A 23,256-nucleotide genomic window follows, 5' to 3' on the forward strand; every position below is an offset into this window, starting at 1 on the left:
ATGTGAACAAGAATCTTTGAAATTTGTCCAGTATTGAACGAGAACACTGTAACCGGAAGCCGCCAACCGAGCTGCAATGTAATCACACAGGGCAATGTTGACTGCCAGCCTTTTTCTTTAGTAAATGGGCTTTTGTATGTAGGATTTCTTCTTCTCTTTGGCTGCAGTAGTCATCCTCAGTCACACTGGACACTGCAGACCCGATGGTCTGCAAGGCGCAAGTGTATGAACCGGAGTGTTAGGATCCATTTGTAAATGTCTGAATCCAAAGGTAACTTCTATGAAAGCTGTGCCAAGAAATCTGCATTTGAAAATATTTTAAACACAAAGCTACGCTGTCTGTACTCCAAATCAACAAACTCCCTGGCACTGCACGCTCCAACTCTCACTAACATTTCCACCGTTGTCTTTCAGCAGCGACTCTCCCGTAATTTCAGAATGAGAGTTCACCATAATGTAGTCAGATACTGAGAATGCCAATCTGAGCCTGTCAGTGGCAGAAACAGCTCTGTTAGTGGACGTCCATTGATGGTCGACATTGCCCCAGCCAGTTTGGCATCTGTCGGCTGCAGCGCTCTCTCTCTCAATACTGGACCAGTTTCAGACGTTGTTTCCATTAGTCACTCAGACACAATGTTAAAAAAATACAGAATTCCCCTTTAATGGAGTGCATTGCAGTTCTTGTTTTGTGTTGTTGTTTGGTTGAGCATTTATATTTTTAACCCTTGTGTTGTCTTCCATTGGACCATGCACTTGTCGATGCTTTTGTCCCTTTTTTCTAGGCACTTTTTTCAATGTTTTTGGCGTTTTTTTGCCGTTTTACACTTCTTTTCACTACCGTAAACACCACTAACACCAACTCATTACTAGTTTTACACTTTTTGGATTTCATGGTCAACAAACCTCATTTATTAAGGAAATTATACCCAATCCTTGAGTTGAAAAAGATGAAATTATGAATTATCTAGACTAATATTAAAGGAAGGACAATCACAGTAGGGTCAATGTTCAGTCAGGATACTGTTTCGAAACATTTCAATTTCTTTTTCAAATGCTAAAAAATTTAACAAAACACCCCAAATTCAATGAAAGTAGAGATCCGATCTTCTGTTGTACTTGTGAAGCGTGTTGTGTGGAATCATCCGTCCGTGTTATTTTTGGGTAATCAAAATGTGGTTGTTTTAAAAGAAACCCATATTTCTGATATAGACATTTAGAAAACGGGTCAAATTTGACCCGAAGACAACACAAGGGTTAATGTACTGTTAAATGTATTTTGGATTTGTAGTCCATATTCCCAGTGGCAGGAAAAAATGAACCTACACTTTCAGGACATTTTAGTCTTCAGTGGCCCAAGTTTGAAAATTGTAATTCCATTTCTTTGCCTTAAAATTCTTCCCTTTAATTTGAAATCCCTTTTATTATTATTTGTTGTTATGCCGTTTTACTGAAGGGCGGATGTTAAAGCTGTGTAAGTTACACACTGTAAGACGGTTTGGATATCCTCCCAATCAGAGTTACACTTTAACACACACACAGAACACTGCCTCTGTTGTCTCTGTTGTATCCAGATGAGAGCAGTGACGAGAGTGATGATGACGATGCTGAAGATAAGCCAGAGGCAGACTATGTAAGTATGTTTGGCCCTGTGTTTCTGTTCAGTCTATTATGAGAGAAAAAGTACTTAAGGTTTGTATCATGTAACTTATATCATCCACTTATCACATTAGTTTTTTATTACAAAGATTCTTCTCAGAGTCGATAAATAACTAGCATATAAATGACACATCTAAAACTTATAGTGCGACAGCGGTGAGGAAAACTTCCTTTTAGGCAGAAACCTCGGACAGACCCAGGCTCTTTGTGGGCGGCATCTGTCACTGCTGGTTTGGACACAGAGACTGAAACAGATAATAGATATATAATTGAAATATGATTCATAATAATTACAGCAGTTGGAGTGATGAACAGTGGCAGTTATAGTAACAATAATAAAAGATAATGGAACTATGACTAAAAATAACAGTTGTAGCAGTTCAGTAGTGGGGCATAGCAGGGCGTTGTGGAGCATAGTAGGGCACAGCAGGGTGCAGTAGGGTGTAGCAGGGTGCAGTAGGGTGTAGCGGGCCGTAGCAGGGTGTTGCAGTATGTTGCGGGGTGTTGCGGGGCATAGCGGGGCGTCGAGCAAGACCACGGCAGCTGCAACCATGATTTAAGACTCCGGGGAATAAGCTCCCCGGAGAGAAGTTAGTAACAAGCATTTCTGGAACATGAAACTACCACCACCAATGTGTAGCACCAATCTCGGTGATGTATGGCAGCCTTACGACGCCAGATGCTCACCACACATCAGCTCGACAGAGAGGGAAGGAAACATGTTTTTATTGGTGGGGGGAAAGTGGAGCACCCCGAGAAAACCCACGCAGACACAGGGCGAACATTCAAACTCCACACAAAAAGGCCCGGGATGACCAGGGTTCCAACCCTGTACCTTCTTGCTGTGAGGCCACACAGCATTGGGCCACTCTGCTGCCAAATGAAATTGAATAAATGAAATTAGTTTGGAGGAATATAATTAACATGCGTAACATTTTGCTTATTGTGTTGCTCTGCTCTCAGGAGATTGTACAAAATGTCAAACAGTCATGTTTGCAGACTGGCGGCGGCATCCATCAGCCAGTCTCTGTTGTCTTTTATAGATGATGCAGCTCTGTTATTCTGTCTAAACACAGCTCAATTAGAAATTAGTTGAACAGTTTACATTCCCTGTATTGTGAGTATGAGTGGGAATAATGTGTCCGTCTACAAACTAATATGGGTACAGGTGAAACCATCACTGGCATCTCACCTGAAAACATATGCAATATCCAACCATGTCTCCTGAAATGATGTTCATAAACTACTACATCTACTACTTCATCAGCATATGTTTTGACAGATAATGAACATATCTGCAAAGTTATAACATTTTCTCTGATTCATCTCTGCTATGGGTCTGTTTGGGCATTGGCAGCTTGTGGTTAAGGTTATGGAAGCACAGTGGTCTTGGTTTAACATTGGAAAAGTCCACTGCAGTGACTTAAAGGAAGAGACAGGACATGTTTACTTTATTAATATTTAACTGACACCACCATCCTGCAGAAGCTGCTACAGTACATGTTACATGAACTACACAAGTCATTGAAATGCTGTTAATCAAAGTTAGGCAGGCTGTATATAACCAGGAAGAGAAACCCTACAAAGCTTCCTCAAGTTACTGAGACTAATTACCAAAAGATGGGCAGCCATCACGGGTTTGACAAGAAAATCTAAACTCAAGGTCTACCTACCTTTCACCTACCAAATTTCACCTTTTTTTCCCCATCATCTTCATCATCAATCATCAACAATGAGTCATCACCCACTGAAAGCTCCAGAAAAACAAATCATAGTAATTCATACTGTATCAATGAAATCTAAATTTGCTCTGTCAAAAACCAGACTCTCTGCATAGCAAAGAATAGACTTCCACTTTTCAAATCACACGTTTGATTGTTATTAAATGATGATGATCATCTGATTGCAATGCAAAAGTAAATCCAGGATTGCAAGAATCAATGTCATAACCAATTTCAGATGAGTGCTGTGAGAGTGTATGAAACACCAGCACCACGTGTATCATCTGCAAAGCTTGAGAGCAGAGATCATGACTGGGCCTGCACCTTATCGGAGCAGGTGCACATGCAAATCCCAGTAATCCTTGACATTTTCACTGCTCCACAATCACTACTGACAAACAAGCTGCAGCTTCTCCACATCTACCTCAGCGTTCAGCTGAGGGGAATACTGCTGGTGTAATGCTGGCCTGTTGGCCTGTCATCAATGCTGCTGATTTCTCTGTGGAACAAAGCCTCTTCACCGATATTACACTGAAAACCCTTCCAATGTCAAGACATCATTTACAGTGAAGGCATTATTGAACACGTTGACTCACTAAAGAAAAGTCTGCTCACAAAGTATTAGGTCAATTTAAGAATTAGGAGAGTGAGCTGTTTCCGTTTTTTGTGTTGGCTCGGTCGGCCAGCACACTGGATTTAAAATGAAACAATGACTTAGATTTTAATTTGAGGGTGTTTCCATCCACATCACGTGTAGGAACTTTAGCCCTTTTTATACATTTGGACTCTGTCATACTTTAAGAAGTCGTGGTATTTCATGCTGTCAGAACCTTTGATCCTCATTTGACACAAAATATTGATCTACAAATGATTTTATTGATTTAAAAATGATCCTCCAGTCTATGATCAGAACTGGGTCTATAGCAACAGTTTTTTTAATCAGAAATAATAGACCGTCAATTACAAAGGGGTAATTGACAGAACCAGAATTTTAGAAAGTATTCAACAAAGCTGTGTAATAATATCTGATTAATGAATCCATCAAAGGAAGGTCAATTAGTAAGCTGATTTTTAGTTTATTAGTTTTATTATTTTATTCACTCTGGAGTCATATATAATCAAAATGTCAGTGAGTGGGGGAGACTGCCAGAGGGCCTAACAATAGCATGATGCTGACATGAGAGAGTGCAGGATATTTATGGAGTAAAATGCACATGTGCAAGGAGCTTTCTGCCTCTGATTAAGCAGACATGATTTAAAGAGAATGATTTGTTATCGTACACTGTGACTCAGTCACTGACTAATGCTACAGTCCCAGTGTCTTAGCATGTGGTAGACAGGAAAGACAGATGTTCTTTGTTTTCAACAGGGGACTGACAATAACGACGCCAGCAGCGGTGCTAAGTGCCACCCTCGACGCCCACAGATACAACTTGTCAGAAAAAGTTCCATTTGGGTTCTGTAAAAACATTTTTGACTCATCGATTATACTGTTGCTCACATGACAGGATCCCTGGCAGATTGCATGAGTGTCATGTGTTAGACTTTGGTTTCATGATCTTTCTGTGTGCAGCATAGAAGTTCCAGTTCCACAATCTTGGTGAAGTAGCATGGATGTATCTACAACCTCTTTGTCTAAATGCTTTCATTGTCACAGCTCACAGAAAAAATATAATTGTAACGTTTCTAGTTTGGTCCGAGGGAAACAAGATCATCACTTTACTCTCCATGGTTACCCATGAGCTCTTCTGATGGGATTATATTGAATCATGTCTTCAAAAACACATCAGATATTTGCCAATGCAAGACTACATAGGTCTTGATTCAGTTAAGATATTATTCATGAGTTTGGTTTATTCCTTAAAGACTAAAATGTATGTGAACATGTTATGGTGTTATATTTTATTTGGAGCATGGCTGATGATACTACATCAGAGGCATGCTATTGTCTGAAAATAATGCATGAAAAGATTGTGGTTTGGGTTAAAATACATTTATGGCGTTACTTAAGGGACTTTATATATGAAAGTTGACTTATGTAGTAGCCTACGTAACTTTAAAAAAAGGTTGATGTCAACGTTGATATCTGGTTTCACATGGGACACAAACTCTGATCTCCTGGGTGAAGTCCTGTGTTTGTTTTCCCTTTATCTTTTCTGACGCCCATGTGTGTCTCTGTCCAGGATGACGATTTGGAGACTGACCTGAACAAACTTCGTCTTCGTCCTGACCCAGACAGACCGAAAGAGCTGCTGCCCCAGTACAGCCGCCTCTGTCCTGAACTCTTACATGACTTTCAGGTACATGTGTGTGTGTGTGTGTGTGTGTGTGTGTGTGTGTGTGTGTGTGCGTGTGTGTGTGTGTGTGTGTGCGCGCTAGATGGCGCTCTTGGTTTAAAGAAAAAGGTTCAAGTAATGACAACTCAGTGTGCTGTAAACCCTTTGTTGAACAGAGAGCGCCATCTGGTGGGCTTCATGAAGATTCATGAAGCTTCATTCGGTCATCACTATCTGCAGTTGAACATTTTCCAGCCGGTCTGGGATCACATTATCATAAAAATCATAATTATTGTGTAACAGGTACAGCAGATGGTTTGTTCAAATTGTATGTACTGCTTTCATCATGCTGCGTCTGACTGTCTGTGCACACACAGATTTATTTTACATTTATATTATGTTAATGATTACATGTGCATAATCATATTTTCTCAGATTGTCTCCCTTATTAACAGAATTACCAGAAGTATCAATAATTGTACTGATAAATAATATTCATAAGGAAATGAAAATAATTAGTTATTTTTTAAAATATATTTTTTTAAATGTTTCAAGTCATCAAATCTTACTGTTAATATATAAATATAATTCATTTAACTGTGGATTTATGGTCTACATATCACATACAAAATATCATACTTGTGTTTTTGCACTTTTAACCAAAATACTACAAATCACAAATATCCATGATCATTTTTCTTGATAATTAACAGAATTGTATTGCATTGACATGAAATCTGCAACACAGTTCATGTAGTGATAGACAATCCTGATGACAGCCACAGTGTTTTGGAGTGTACATGTACATGAATCCTATTAGGATGCTGCACAGGGACGAATTATGCAAAAATATATGGTCATGAGTCAGTTTGATGATACCAAACAGACCAAATACACTACACGAGTTTCTTTGCTGAGCTTGGGCAGGAACGATGACCCTTGGAAGAATGTAAACTGCTGAAGTCCCGCGATATCTCGAGATCACGCAAGAGTCGCAGGATCACACATCACATGTAAATCCATTGTGTCAGGCTTCAGGTTGTCTCGCATTGCCAAGCCTTTTGGATTTGGGGCTGATGGGATCTTTTCTTCCATTCCAATATTCCTGTGAAACACTTTAGATCAGACTAGACCACGCATCATTAGAGATGTGCTTGAAATGGAAGAAAAAAATGAAATAAGATTGAGCAGGGAGACAGAAGAGATTTTCTTCTGAAAATTGAGTGACACTCAAATTGTACTGTCAGCTTCAGGTCAATGCTTGGAGACAGCCTGGTCTTCAGTCTATGTTTGAGCTGGAACTCCCTGGGCAGGCTGGGATAACGATTCCACATCTAATCATCTCCAACACTAGTTTATCCCATAGAAGAACAGTTGTTTTAGGAACAACTTCAGATGAGTAAATTAATACAAATTTCCCCCATGGGTGCATTTCAGTTCCCACAACTATTTACATGTTGCACATACAGAAAACTATTAAATACAGAAACACAACTATATACAAAAAACCCAAAACACCATCTAGTGGGCTCAACAAATACAACTGATGGTTCATGAAGCTTTATTTGGACATCACTAACACTAGCTGCTGTACCATTATGGTTTACTTTAGAGTATCTCGTCTTAGTTCAACATGTTTTTTCTGCCACCTTGTGGTCATGAAAGTAATTACTGTCCTTTGTACAAAGCAAAGGTTGAGGTGGGGTCTGACTTTGAGACTGCAGTTTATGTCCTGTCTCTTTTTAACCACAACCACAAGATGTTTATTTTGAATGAAGCAGACTTTGAAATTAGGGGGGTCGGATCCGAAAACACTCAAACAGATTTCAGTTTTGGAACTGATGACGATGATGATTTAGTTGCTTAGGCCTGAGCACTTGTTGAATTATGATTTGTTGTTTGGGAGCATCATAGTGGGTAGTAAGATAAAAACCAGCATAAGAAAGCAGAGGGAGAGGGAGAATGTTGAGACAGTATGAAATATGCATATTACCATCATGACTTACATGGCTGTTACTGCAGGAGGACATGACGGATTAGGGACACAGACAGGAAATGACAGAGAGAGAGACTGGCACTGTGTGTGTGTGTGTGTGTGCGTGTGTGCGTGTGCGTGTGCTAATTTCAAACACGGTCATGATCAGCCTGACTCCCATGGCTATTAGAAGAGGTAGACATGTCTAATTATAGAGAGAGAGGAGAGAGATGGTGTCTTGTCTCCTCTCTTGTCCTTCGGAGACAAACGTTTGATCATTACAGGCTCCCTGTTAGAGATTCTGCTCTAACCTGGGCTGCATCTAGCTTCATTGAAGGTTTAAATTATAATTAATATGATGTATTATATCCTACTACTCTAGTAATGTAATGCTGCATAAAGTATTAGGGGAAATAATATCTTATCTGAGCTGTCTATGTACACATCCGACACAGAGCAACATGAGGAGTGGTGTTTGTGTCCAGCTGATAAATGAAAGTCCGCAATTCTCTCTCTTTTAGCTCTGCTTTTGGTCTCCACCAGCTCCTGAGGGAAACATTTAGAGCGAGTGACAGTGAGAAAGAAAGAGTCAGCGAGTATGCACAATATATTTACTGCCATTACACTTATCAGTGGTGGAATGTAACAAAGTATAGTCAAGTACTGTACTTAAGTACAACTTTGAGCTACAGTGCTTTAATTATTACGTATTTTAATTTAATGTCACTTTATAGTTCTACTTTATATTTACCTGACCATAAGATATTACGGTGTAATCCAGGGGTGAACCTTCTGGATTTATGAATCCAACATCAGAGCAGAGGTTGGGAACAATGGCATCAAAATACTGCAGATGTAAATTAGCCTAAGGCTAACTCTGGTACAATACATCAAATGGCAACATTTATGTTATAAATTGTTCATGGTCCCTAACAAACAAATAAAATGCACCTACACAAATGTAAATTCAGGTTGAGAAGGTATCTGAAAGCTCACTGTGCTCCCTGAGTTATACTTTTTATCTTGTGTGTTTTGCAAGTGTCTTTATGTACGCATCAGGCCCTGAATGGCACTGTGAGCCCAAGTAGTGTCACATGGCTAGCTGCTCTACCAACACACCGCTGCTGGGCTAAAGGAGAATGGATGTTGCCTTTCCACTTCTCCTGATCAACTGTTGTCCTGTTGCTAGCATTGAGAACAATATATTGCTGCTGGCACCAGTGACAATGTTCACACAAGTGATGATAGCACAACTGGAAATGACATCACGCTTCATGTGATTCGATCGGGGCGAACGCAACACACATAACGTTAAAAGTGACATTTGGTCTTTGAGGTTCCCAGGTCTAAGTCAGTGATATCACTTTAAGGATTAGGATATTTGGGAGATATTAAGGCTTAGAGAGAAATGTGTTTGCTGGATTGACACATAATTTACTGATTTAGCACTTCTCAGACTTTGTACCTCTTTGACCTAATATGGATTTCCTGGCTGATAACTGACAAAGACGGTGGTGAATCTAAAGCCCTATTTACACGTCATCAATGTTTCCTGGGGAACTCTAGTCATTTGTCATAATAAAATAAAGGTCATCTGATCTTAATCCCAAGCGCTTCTGCCATGTCTGTAATTTGTCAAGTAAAAATTCCACCGCAAATTACGACCATATTTCGCTAAACACAGAGGTCATGTGATAATATTAGTCCCGTGTGAATCGGCATCTCTGCCATTAGGGGTTGTATAGAGCCTTGGAATCATATATGGGGGATAATGTCAGTAAATTAGAGTAAAATACCGACTTTACTTATCATGTGTGAATGCGCCGCTCGAAACACAGACAGGTGGCTGATTTGTTTCTAAATCACATGAGGTCCTCTGATAATACTAGTTCAGTAATAATTCAGAAAGCTGTGGGCGACATCACAGAGGGCCATGTGTTCTACAGTCTGTGCACATGGTTGGTGTGAATAATTACATTAATAAATACTGTAGGTGTATACGTACTCTAACAGGTCTGTCTTGATTCCCCTAAATATGGAATTAAATGTGTGTTTGTGTGTGTGTGTGTGTGTGTGTGTGTGTGTGTGTGTGTGAGAGAGAGAGAAAAAGAAAGACAGAAATAGTGTTTCAGAGACAGGTGGGAGATAATGGATGAGTATCTCAGTCCATGATAATGTTTCATGTCATAAAACACAGGACACCATGTGATTTGACTCATAATAAATGTGCTCATATCTGACTAATAGGAAGCACACTGCTATTATGTCAGAATATGTTATGAGGATTAAAAAGTGTTTTATCCTGAGATTTTCTCTGCATTACAAAGCATAGACTTAGACATTATTATTACATCATGTGATATTACATGTCCCACAGAGAGGACGCGTTAGCTTCTATCTTTACACATTGGAACGAAACCTTGCATCACCATTTGCTGACAGCTGGTATTGTCTTTGTCATGTGCAAAACATGATTGTCCTCTGGCTGAAATACGAGAGTGACGTGCCATTAATGCCATTAAAGCACATCCTCTGGTGTAATATCTATAATATCTATAATATGTGACATCTCACACAACTGCAAACCAATTTGTGTCTCACAGGAGCTGGATTTGAGCTCCGAGCCAGACGAGAGTTCAACAGCATCATCGTCTTCTTCATCAGATGAGGAAGCTGTGCGGCTCAACAGTTTCCCTTTCCGCTGCTCCAGGCGGGACAGACGGAGGAGTACTGCCCGCAGTGACTCTGAGACAGAAGCAAAGGGACACACAGCAGGTCAGAGACAGGTCCAACGTATTTATAACATCTATTCAAACTGAGACAAAACTGTCTTGAAAGATGCATTCATAGATGTTTTGGGAACAGAACACATATTATCACCTGAGAGGTTGTGATGAAAAACAGAAGCTTATTTCCACATTCATCAGGAGTCTTTGTGTCTGTGTTCACCTGATGAATGTCAGTCCAATATTCTCTCTCTTTCAGCTGTTTTTAGTCTCTTGAGGGAAACATCTGTCTCTGTAGCTACCAAATAGAGTTTAGATTCTCGGCCCAAGCCCGAGCCCGACCTGAGCCCGACCGGACCTCGGGTCGGGCTCGGGCCGTTATTTTCCGCCACATCCTCGGGCCGGGCCGGCCCGGGCCGGACCCTTGATCCCATTTTTTTTTTTTTATCCATTACCTTATTATCCTATTTGGGTGGGGAGATAGCTATGCCATAATCAGAAATATAATAAATATATATATAGGTTATATAAAAGTAACAAATGTGTACAAAAGTTAGGCTGCAGTTACAAAATGCAGCACGTGTCATGCGCGGAGTCTCCTCCTCTAGCACGCATCACACCGGGAGCTTGAAGATGTAAAGAAAAAAAGGAGAATTAACTTTGAGCAAGTGTGGAGGAAAGTCGGAGGTATGGAAGCAGTTTAAACAAGTCATGGGCAGTGACAACAATATGTTGTTCATCATTGTTTCTTTTTTTTTTTTACGTTTCTTCATTCGGATCCACTTGCGATCCGTTCCATTCTAAACAAACAGCGCAGTTTACATGCTTCGTCCTTGTTGTATTATTCTAAACAGATTTCTGCAGTTCAAACAACTCTGAATTGTAGTTGAGAACGTCAGTTATAACGGCCCACGTATTAAAAAATTGTCGGGTTTAAATCGGGCTCGGGCTCATAATTACAGTTAATGTGTCGGGCCGGGCCGGGCTCGGACACAACGTGCTCGGGCAGGTTCGGGCTTGATTTTTTGGGCCGATCTAAGCTCTACTACCAAATACTCCTCTATGTTCACCAGCTAGTCTTTAACTGTCTGTCCGCTGTTTGCTCTGAGTACAGAGAGTTTATCAGAGCTTTGGTTGATAAGAGAGGAGTTTGTGAAAAACAGAAAGAATGAGCTAAATGAAGCAAAAACTGTCTTGACAATCTGAGGGGAACTGTAGACTTGGTGTTAATTCTCTTTGTATTCAACGAGTGACTGCTGTCACATTTCACAGAGTTGTTTGAGTCATTGTTAATGTAAAAGTAAGGATTCTTTAATTAAATTTTGAAATCAGACGCAGAGCCAGGCCGCTGGCCCCTGGCGATCTTGAGTAACTAACTAATTGAACGATTTGAAAATATCACCCATTGCCCAAACCTAAAATGTATATTTATTTCAGATAATACTACTTATACAGGAAACACTCTGCATATAAAAAGCAAACACATGGCAATTGTTGTCATCATGACTACAGTAGTTACTGTTGTGCCACAGCATTGTTATTTTCCTCTCATTCTTAAAAAGTGGAAATTCAAATTCAATTTTCTGTCTCTCTCTCTCTCTCTGTCCAGCTGTTGGCCAGTTAGAGGCCCGTGATTTCCACAGTCACAGCAGCCTCCTCAGCACCAGCCCCCGCTTCAGGACCATGGTTAGAGAGGCCAGGTACGCTGAAACTCCATTTCCTTTGCATGGATGGTTGGACAGGGCATTTGTCAAGCTGTGATAATGATGAAAGGACAGAAATGAGGTATCTCAAAGAGTTCGAGGACACTAATCTCAGTTAGAAAAAAACATTGACTGGATCATCTTCACATTATCCTTGTGTACTGTAAATATCAAACAGTTCATGCTGTGCAGCCCAGTAGGGTTCCTGATGAGCATGAGGAGTTGTATTACAGAGATTTCTTTGGAACATAATGACTGGCTTCCACTAACATACAAATGTTTTAGTCTCAACAGTTTTAAAGGATTTAATACATCAATGAAATATGACAGAATGGGCTCCTGGGCACCTCAGCCCCAGACTGAAAGGCATGCACAACTCAGTGTAGTCCTTTTAAGTCTCTTTCTTGTCATTTTGCGCCGATTGTTCTGCCCCCAAGCTGTGATTGGACAGTTTATAGGTATATAGAAATATTGACAAGTATTGTTTATAAGTCCATGGTGGTGTGCAGCAGCTGCAGAGGCGATCCGTGTGTGTGTACTGTCTGTCTTCCTTCCTGGGAATGAAGCTTGACTTGGCCATCACTACCTATTGGTCAGTCTGACATACTCTACGTATTGCTATAGAGTGCTTATCTCTCACAAGAAACACAGCAGCCTGTCTTCATCCTCCCTTGCTCTGGGTTCCAGCAGTGATGTCACACTAAGTCCATCATACTGACCATTGCTTGTTTCTGATGTTAGGTGATTACCTCCCCCCCCCCCTGTATATCATGCAATCAATCTAAGAGTTTCACCTCTCTTTCTTCAAAACTTGCTGTTTGCCTTTGATTTCCGACCCTAGCAGTCTGAACTCATGATCATTTTCTCCTCCTAGGGGAAAAGCCCCCACAGGTCAGAGAGGGGATGAGCAGGATGATGAGGAGGTGGATGCAGAAGAATCCCACCATCGTACCATGATAGATAAGTTATTGGAGAGACATGGAGCCTGCATTCCCCACCATGACCCCAGGCTGTACCGCGCTGCAGCTGCCAAAACCACATCCATTCCAGGGTTCAGCATCCTGGCTTTCCCTGATTTCTGGGGACACCTCCCACCGCCGGGACATGAACCCATGGCCCCACGCAAACCCAACATACAGAGGTACTCCATGGTCATTACAGCATAGAGCATTTAGATGCATGAAACTGACTTGGAAACAATAGCAAAACGTAATCCTCCAAAGTATCCCATTGTATCACTACCTATGTTTACAATATCATTTTCTATGGCAGGTCTGAGCCAATTTTAAATTGCAGCTGAATCAAATTGTGTCAGAATGGCTTTAAAATGCCCTATATCATTGTTTGTAGCTTATATTTTTGTGGACCACGTGCATATGTATCAAATGGTCTGGGACACTCCCCTAATGGGCTGATTGGGGACAGGGACTGCAGAAGGAATTAAGCATCCAAAACATTGCTGGGGAGAGGGACATCGAAACTTAGCCTGCTGCCACTGTGACCCGGTCCCGGACAAGACGAAGAAAACTGAACGCTGCTGCCATTGAGCATGAAGCGGCAAATAAACATAATCAACAATGATCTGTGCCACCTACTGGACAGACAGTGGTCTTAGGTTGGTGGAAGTAACAAATTACATTTACTTTCGTGACTGTATCAAAGTCGTTTTTTTCCATACTAGTTCTTTTGGCAGTATTTTTAACGTTTTACTTGTACTTTTTTATATCAAGTATTTGCAGGGTAACTACTAAAGTCACATGAGAAAGAATGCTTCACAGTTACACCTGCTTGCCGTCCCACAACCATCCCAAATGACAACTCTAATTAATGTTTTACTAGTCGGGAGTAGGAGTGGGGACTGGGGACGCACATACAGTAACTTCCTGAGCCCTGTAGCTAGTTTAGCTGGTTGAAGGCTTTTTATCGTGACGCTGACGTCTGGCCGTAGAATGGCAAAATTGACACAATGTCGAGTGCTGACGTGTTTCTACAGCAGCCACATTGACAAGGCTACCTGCAGAAGTGTCTGCAGTCATTTTTTGTTAATCGGCCTTGTGATTGCAGGCATTGGCCGAGGATGATTATCTCAAAATGGCATTAATTGGCCCGATTAATCGGTCTCTCACTACTGGTTGTATTATGCATTGAGAATAAATGAGCAGATAAATGGAATATAGAGCATATTGTGGAGGAATCCATGGTGCACATGGTTTACAGCATGTCGTTCAGGTGAGTACAACAACAAACTGACTGATGGATGTATCTCACTCTCTAGAGGTGTATGTCGACAACCTCCACGTAGCCCAGAAATGTGTGTGTGCTACGTGGTGGGTAAAACCTGTGCAGCCATCTTTTTTCTTTAATGTGTGTGTTTGTGGTTTGCGGTTGCTGTCAAATATATATATATATATATATATATATATATATATATATATATATATATATATTGTCTTTATATCTCTGGCTGCCTTGGTTATGCTTTAACTTTTACATGAGTAAACTAGTAATCCTCCCATGCCTGGTAGTTAGTACAAACAGATAGCGTGTCAAGTACAGTATATGTACCTGGACAGGGAAATATTTGACATTTCCGTGGCCTGCAGTGGTTTGGTTTTTGGGTGACTCACAGTGCGCCACAGGGGGAGCAGACGCCCAGTAGGAACATTGTTAGTGGCAATGTGCTTCTCCTGAGCCTGTATGAAGACAGAGTCTGAGGATCAGTTTCCCTGTGATCCCTACATTAGATCTCTCCCTCCATATTCTACTTTCTTCTTCTGTAGCTCTCCTGCTCTGTTTCTTATACAACCACCTGTGTTTTTTTTTATTTTCCTCCCACTCATTACTGTCTACCCACAGTCCTGCAGTCTTTCTCAGTCTCCCTGTCACATTCCATTATTTCCCCATCTGTTCTTTTATTACACCATCTCCCCCCTCTCCAACAGATGTGACAGCAATGATAGCCTTATTCTGTAGCTGCTTCTTCTTCAAATTGCTCTCTGTGAGACAATTTCTTCCCTCCTTTTTTCTTAGTGTCTTCCATCTCTTTTGTCCATTATATTTCTTTTTTCACCCATTCTGTCTCTCTTTGGTGTGTTATCTGTCTTCATGTAACCATCCATGGCAGCACTGGGAGCCGTATAGCTCTCCGACAGTCATGAAATCGTAGAGGTCAAATAGATCTATAAATACTAGATTGTTTAGGGGCACTGTCTGTTTGGACTGTGAGCCCACACATATCATATATGTATGATGCAGTAATTATACATAAGGCAAACAAAAGACTTTGTCCTTTGTGTAGGTGTCTAACACAGACTGAATGGGCTACACACTGGAGAAGTGACAGCTGTGAGCAGAGAGAAGTGTTTGTGTGCCTTGCATTTCAATGCAGCCCTCTTCATTTCCATGCTGATTGCTGCTGATAGCGAGTGCCATTGTTTTTTTAGCATCAGAGTCAACTTCAGGTTATATATTTCAGTTCCCAAGTACCAGTAGGTTAACTTTACCTCAGCTCTCTCATAGCACACTTAAGCTGGATTCATCAGAATCTGTCTGATTGAATTAGTTTGAGTACACACAGAAACATGGACTTTTCAATGTTGTTCCAGAGGCTTTTCCACCCTGTCAGTAATCTCTGAAAACATATTTGCAAATGAATGCAGAATCTGTAAGCAACGGGACAAGATTTTGGTGTTCTGGTTTCCACTTGTTTTTTTTCCCCAAGAAAATCCTTTGTGATCTTTGCCCCTAAGGGGCCCGGACTGGGAACTGGTGTCTTTGATACACACACAAAATACTTGTTAGTAGATACATTCACTGTTGGTTTGGGTCAGATATGTTATAATATATATATATAAAAGCTACAGCGTGGTTTAGGTGTGTGTGACGGCCGAGACTCTTCATTCAAAACAACATTGATGGACGTGATAGACAGATGGTTCAAGCAATCAGCTGCCAGGTATTTTTTGAAAGTGCCTGCCTTTTTCCAAAGAGTTTCCAATGACGACATCTTAGATGAAACCATTCATTCCTAAATCCTATTTCTCTGGCCACACTCAATTCATCAAACCCAGAACCTTCAAACCATACCCATCTCGTGTCACTACTGGTGTTCCCCAAGGCTCTGTCCTGGGGCCCCTCCTGTTTATCATCTATCTACTTCCTCTTGGTCAAATCTTCCGTAAATTCAACATCCATTTTCACTGCAATGCAGATGACACCCAGCTATGTCAACCACATTGATTACTATAACTCTCTTCTCTTTGGTCCTTCTCTCAAACTTATACATAAACTTCAAATGGTTCAGAACTCTGCTGCTCGTATCATCACCGGAACATCTTCCTTTAGTCATATCACTCCTGTTCTTCAGCAGCTTCTTTGGATCCCAGTAAAACACTGCATTGATTTTAAGGTTCTTCTTCTCACCTTCAAGTCCATTCACAAGCTTGCTCCTCTGTATCTCACTGACCTCCTTTAAATCAACACATCCACTCTCAGGTCTTCTTTATCTATTCACCTCACTACACCTCCTGCCCGTTTGACCACCAGGGGGTTTAGAGCCTTCAGCCCCTCGCCTCTGGACATTCGCAACATTAACTTGCTTTCCCATTTCAAAACCTGCTTCTAAACATATCTTTTCACACTGGCATATCAAACATGATCATCATCTATTTTTAGTAATGTTTGTTTGTTGTTATTATTATTATTATTATTATTATTATTATTACTATTTTATTGTTTTGTAAGGTGACCTTGAGTGTCATGAAAGCCGCCCATAAATAAAATGTATTATTATTATTATTATTATTATTATTATTATTATTATTATTATTCAAGGTTCTCTGTAACAAACCATCTGGCGTGTTGGGTTAGAAAACCCCACTTTTGCGTACACATTTTTGCTGCCCTGACGTTAATGTGGGGTACACTCAGTGACTCAACCCTAGTGTCTTGTTTTAGAATGCTGAAAGCCAGGGCATTGACTTCACCTTTTATTGACTTTGTGTATTTTTTATTCTAATTGTGTCTATTTCAGCTGTGTGAGTATGTGAGTTATGTATAATGTAAATCTGCATCTATGTCGTTATGGTTAAGTGCGTGTATGTAGAAGTGTGTATGCACGTACGGCACATTTTAATGAGTGAGATGAGACATTTTCTCATCACTTTCAAGAGGCCAACAGACGCTGACATTTAAAAATGCTAAAGATACAATTTCCCTTTGAACTTAATCTAATTCTGTTGCAGTCTTTTGGCGCTCACATAAAAAAAAGAACATGTTCGAGTTTATAGTCCCTTAAGAGAACTAATGTCAATGCTGTTTTTGTTCGGGCTGCTTTGTGCTTTGTGAGTAAATTGTCTTGGGTGTAGAATACGATTAGGCCTAATGCGAGGGACCTTTTAAGTCTCATTTCAAATCAAAATGTTCTCCTCCTGTCCACTCTGCTTGTCCACTCTGGGACTACTTTGGTCTTATCAAATGCATTTAAAGTAGTTAGTTAATGCTGTGTATTTTCTCATAAATTGTGCTGTGGAAAATCAACATAGAACCCCACAAGGAAAATAACAGCATTTGTTTTCCAATTTCCTAAGATGACCCATGCGTAGGTTTTCTTGACTTTTTCCATTTCCTTCTGACAGACATTGTTGGTTTCTTTTTTTCATGCTAGCTTTCAGACAAACTAAGACAACAAAGCCTATTGTATATATGTATTGCCTTTTTCTGAACGTCTTGACTCAAGTGATAACTGATCTTTTCGTTTTACTGTTGTGTATAAGCTAAATGTTACAGCCACTGAGGGCCACCATAGAATTTAGACAGTTAGGCCTCTAGTTTAACAGTGGTGTTGTTGGTTGTTGGTGGAATGTGGTTAGAAAGTTACTGAAAAGAACTGACATTTCTGTAACAAAAGTAATCACTGTAAATGTCACACACAGGTTTTTGAAGAGGGTTTGAAGGGTTGTTAACATTTTCATGGCTGTATGTACTTGTCTTTATCAGGCATAAAGTGTTTGAAGATGTCCGACGTTTCCTGAATGCTGATGACATCATCGGCCAGATAGTGTTTGACCTGGAAGACAGCAGGTAGGTAAAAAACACAAACATTTATTAAGCTAGCTATTTTAACAGATGTGGATTTAGATTGTAAACATTTAATTTCCTTCATTTACTTAAATGAAATACTACGCCCTAACATCGTTTGGTGGTCTCTGTCTCTTTCTGTCAGTCTCCAGTGTCCGTCTGATTCCTTGAAGTTTTTCTCAAAGTTTGAGTGTGGGAACCTAAGGAAGGCTGTTCAGGTCCGAAGGTATGGACACACACACACACACACACACACACACACACACACACACACACACACACACACACACACACACACACACACACACACACACACACACACACACACACACATTAACTTAGTAAGCCAACACACAGAAGCAGTTTTTTTCTTCTTCTCTTCTCTTGTATAGATATGAATATGACCTGATATTGAATGCAGATGCTAACTGTAACCAGCACACCCAGTGGTTCTACTTTGAAGTCAGTAACATGGTGGCAGACGTCCCCTACCGTTTTAATGTCATCAACTGTGAGAAGAGCAACAGCCAGTTCAACTATGGTGAGAGGGGTTGCGTGTGTGTGAGTGTGTGTGTGTTTATGTGTGCATATGTGTGTGTGTGTGTGTGTGTGCCTGTGTGGCGCTCTCTGATCAACAAAGAGTTGAAAGCACATTGAGTTGCCTTAGGGTTCCTTGAGCCTTTCTCTTTAAACCAAGAGCGCCATCTAGTGGACTCAGAAGATAAAGAAATTTGTTCACAAAGCGCCATTTGGCGATTACTTCCCCGTAGCACATCTGGTGAGCTTTTACAGGATCTTACTCGCCTGATGGCTTTTATTTTATTTATTTAGTCATAATATGGGTTCCCAAAAGGGCCTATACTTTGTTGTAAGCATCTATCAGATAAGCAAAACATTTTGGACTTCCTTCATTTTCAAACGAAAGTCAAATTTCAAACTAGCTGATGTAAAAAAGAAAAATGTAGAAAGAAAAGCAGGTCTTCACATGGAAAAAAAACTATTTACAATACTAGGCGAGTTAAGGAGGAATAGTCTGGTTTAGGATGATCGCCGGAACATCCGGGCCGCCAGTTGGGCAATGCGAGACTACAGGAGGACCGGCTAGTTCACAGACAAACAGGAGCTCATTTTAGGGGTAGGGGGGGAAATGATGTATTATGCTTTGACCCTCTATCAGAGCTCATTCTCTGTCTCAAGCTTCATTTATAGATTAAATCTATGCCTTAAGTACATTTATATGTATGCGTATATACAGAACCTAGGCCGTAGCCTGACGTGCACCTCCCCAGAAATGTAACTATGCGGCTACGCGGACAACTGTGATTGGTCTGTTTGGCCGGGGCTTGGTAGCATTGCATTTTTTCCTATGATTTCCCCCTTTTTGATTCCGTACTCGCTCTGAAGCTAACCCCCATCAATCTCTCACTCACTCTTTCACACGCCACACACTCCCCACGCACTTAAGAGATACGCTAGATTGACGCAGACACATCAGCGCACAAGCATAAATCCTCATAACGGCGTAGGATACTCACGTAGGCTGTGCGTGGAGTCTACCTACAACCATAAATCAACCGTCACACACACACGCACGGACCCACTCACGCATGCACACACACACACACACACACACACACACACACACACACAGTTTAGGGGCTAAAGGAGCATGCATCTTGCTGTGTTTTCTCACTCCTCCACAGTGGGTCCGGCCATAATAGACCATCCATTACAACTAAATACACACACAGAGAAAGGGATTGCAAAACACATTCAGTATCTCCAGTAGCAATCTCAGTTCTTTCATACACACTTACCACACAGTGATTCGTACACTGCCCTCTCTACCGGAAAATAGCTCTTTTTAACGTATTTTTGGAAATTGCTTTCATCTCAGGAAGAATTGAATGAGTAGAAGAAAGGGTGGCTCTTCTAAAGCAGTCTGTATCTCATTGTACAGAAAATGGCTTTTCTTCTGAAAGATTGTAATGTGCTGACAGGCTACAAAGTCATCCAACTATCTATGTTTAACCCCTGGAGATTTGATGCTTTCAGTTCAACAAGAACAGTGGCTCTTTACCTTTTCCAGCCTCAGGGCTAAAACCCAGAATAAAAAACACCATGGTTACTGAGGTGGAGAGTTTAGATCACCATTCTTCATGGAGTTTCTGCCTGCCAGGAATATGGGGAGGACTGATGTGACACAGGACTCAGGCAATGCAAGCATGGACTACTGTCTTTACAAGGTTGACCTATCAGGAACTAAAGTAGGAGTAATCAACAAGGTTGACCTATCAGGAACTAATGTAGGAGTAATAAATAATAAACATTGTCTTTATTTGATTCATTTATTTTATTTGCCCCACTCATCGTAGCTTGTGTCCAAAAAGAGGAGAAATAGTGAGGGGAGAGGGAGGCCGACACAGCTCTCACCTGATTATTAATTACACACAATGCAAACAAAAAAGTAAGTTACACAGTGTTCACAACAAAGTGATCGTTTTAGCCTTTTCTGAATGATGTAACTATTACCGTGTGAACCACATGTCTTACTTCTGGAATGAACTGCCCTCCTGCTGTGATACAATCAACACTTTCAAAACCTTACAGTGAAAACGTGAGTCCATCTGTAACCGGCTTAAACTACTCAACAACAATCAGAACAGCTGCACGGCGAGACACGTCACACCTTCTGTCCTCTCTTCTACACCTGGGAAAAAATACTTTTGCAAATCTAATCCATAGTTTCATGAATGTCATGATTTGATTTTATGAAGTTATTGTGTAATTTCTTGGTCACAAGCAGCATCTTCAACATTCAAGCCTCTTTGATAATATATAATCAGAATGTTGGACAGGAAGCTAGTAAGATCTCACCACTGGACACTTCATATTAATACTAACTATTAGGCAAGTCTGTCTGTCTGTCTGTCTGTCTGTTTGTCTGCCTGTCTGTCTGCCTGTCTGTCGCTGCCTGTGGCTGCCTGCCTGTCTGTCTGTCTGTCTGTGTCTGTGTGTGTCTGTCGGTGTGTCTGTCTGTGTCTGTGTGTTTATACTTCACATATCTGGAGAACAGTTCATCCGATGTAATTCACACTTGGCGGGTGTATTTCTGTGGACCCAGTGGCATGCAGTGTTGAATTTGGTGCAATGTGGACATGCAACACATTCAATATTAATAAACCTTGAATAACCAAAGGAACAGCTCTGTGCAGCAGCGGGGGGCGGGGCTTCAGTGCAGGCTAACTCCAGCATGTCTTCACCTGGCTGAGACTGCAGGCAGCGGGTGCTTTCAATTCCAATACAGGCCCCTAATGCTGCATGGATAGCTTAATGGATAATCATGCATCATATTGTAATTGAGGTATTTTCTGAGTAAAATCTGAATCTGCAACGTAACGAGTAACGTTTTTCTGTCAGGTAAATGTAGTAGCCTACAATGTTTTCCTCTGAAGTACAAGTACACAGTAAGTCAGTAGTACAAGTAAAGCAAATTGGGGCCCAGTATGCCAGGCCAAGCAGTTGAGCCGTTCAGAGCAGGTCTGTTTGACACTGGGACAGTAACCACAGTTCCTCAGGTGCTCAGTGGGCTGGACTTTCTCTCAGGCTTTCAGCAACACTAGGCAAGTCTATGCAGAAGTGTGAGGTACCCTTTAGTAAACCCTTGTTTGGACAGACGTTGAATTCCTTCATTTCATTTTAAACTTAACCATTTGGCAACTATTTTGAAAGAGGGGTGATCTGTTGCTCTATTTTTTTGGTAATTTTATTGTTTGTGTTTTGTGATGTTTATGTATTTATGATTAGTTTTATATATTTGTATTAAAGTCTATCTGGGGACGGGCTGATGCTCTACTGTGCAGTACTGTGCTATGTGACATTGGCCGGCGCTATGTACTTCTCTATGAAATAAATATTACAGTAATAATAAAATACATTCCTTTATGTATATTCTTAAATGAGACAATAACCTTTTATTATAAGGCATAAATAATATTATAGAGATAGTCACAGCCAGCACAGGACTGGCACAGACCGCAGCGTTAGAGGCCACCATTTTTAATGCTGTCACAGCTGTTCCACGTTGCTCACTGTTTATGTGTATGCATGTGTGTGTGTGTGCGCTTGTGTGTGTGTGTGTGTGTGTGTGTGTGTGTGTGTGTGTGTGTGTGCACTGCAGGAATGCAGCCGGTGCTGTACTCGGTAAGGGAAGCTCTGGAAGGTAGACCACACTGGCTCAGGACCGGGACTGAAATTTGTTACTTCAGGTATGAATGAAATGCACAGATTCAATGTGTTCTTCCTTCAGCAGCAGAAACAATAACTGTACTTGCTGACAGTCCAATCACATACAGCAGAGTGTGACATCATCAGACCACTGAGAGGGCGCTCAGTCCTGGGAAATATATGATTTTATAGAAATCACTTTTATTGTGCCATCATGTTTCTAAAAGCTGTCACTTCTTCAAGTGGTGTGTGAAGAGCAGAACAGTCCAGTGAATGCTCAGTGCTGAAGACAGGGACCTTACATACACTACTGGAGAAGGATCTTTTATCTACACATAACACAACTAATTGTATGTTACTCTCTCTATTTTATCCTCCAGAAACCACTTTTGTCCAGCTCGGGGCAGAAAGAGAACAACATTTTATACTCTAACCTTCACCATCACCTTCAAACACAATGAGGACGTCTGCTACATGGCCTACCATTATCCCCACACATACTCTGCTCTAAAGGTACACATCCATCCATCCATCCATCAAGGAATGACAACTCAGTGTGCTTTCAACCCTTTGTTGAACAGAAAGCGCCAAATAGTGGCTCGGACAATAAAGAGAATGCTTCATTAAGTTAATTTGGACATCGCTACTATTTTGCTAAAACAATACATCAACTAAGTGTAATGTGGTCGGTTTTAACCGACACTCTGCTCCAACTCCCCCTTAACACAACAGAAGAATAACAGATTTAAGGATACAATCAATACAGCTGAACAGACCATACCCATAAGACCCATACTCTAAGACGCCTACTGGTCTCGAAGCTTCAACTATTTAAGCAACTCAGACGCACCTCACCACGTCCCTGCACCTTCACACTAAAAACACAATACAATC

General features: G+C 40.9%; 1 protein-coding gene across 3 annotated transcripts in view; it reads left to right on the plus strand.

Moving 5' to 3' along the window:
* Nucleotides 1-23,256, plus strand: part of LOC116040215 (cytosolic carboxypeptidase 4) — a 125,380-nt gene that overhangs the window by 39,493 nt on the left and 62,631 nt on the right. For all 3 annotated transcript variants that reach the window (XM_031285503.2, XM_031285502.2, XM_031285504.2), the window contains exons 10-19: nt 1,572-1,630; nt 5,561-5,677; nt 10,232-10,403; nt 11,964-12,054; nt 12,932-13,198; nt 18,055-18,138; nt 18,281-18,361; nt 18,528-18,676; nt 22,316-22,403; nt 22,743-22,875. In XM_031285503.2, the coding sequence (XP_031141363.1) occupies nt 1,572-1,630; nt 5,561-5,677; nt 10,232-10,403; nt 11,964-12,054; nt 12,932-13,198; nt 18,055-18,138; nt 18,281-18,361; nt 18,528-18,676; nt 22,316-22,403; nt 22,743-22,875 (1,241 nt within the window). The remainder of the gene's footprint in view (nt 1-1,571; nt 1,631-5,560; nt 5,678-10,231; nt 10,404-11,963; nt 12,055-12,931; nt 13,199-18,054; nt 18,139-18,280; nt 18,362-18,527; nt 18,677-22,315; nt 22,404-22,742; nt 22,876-23,256) is intronic.

This window comes from Sander lucioperca, chromosome 7 (genome assembly GCF_008315115.2).
Source record: "Sander lucioperca isolate FBNREF2018 chromosome 7, SLUC_FBN_1.2, whole genome shotgun sequence".
NCBI classification, from domain to species: Eukaryota; Metazoa; Chordata; class Actinopteri; order Perciformes; family Percidae; genus Sander; species Sander lucioperca.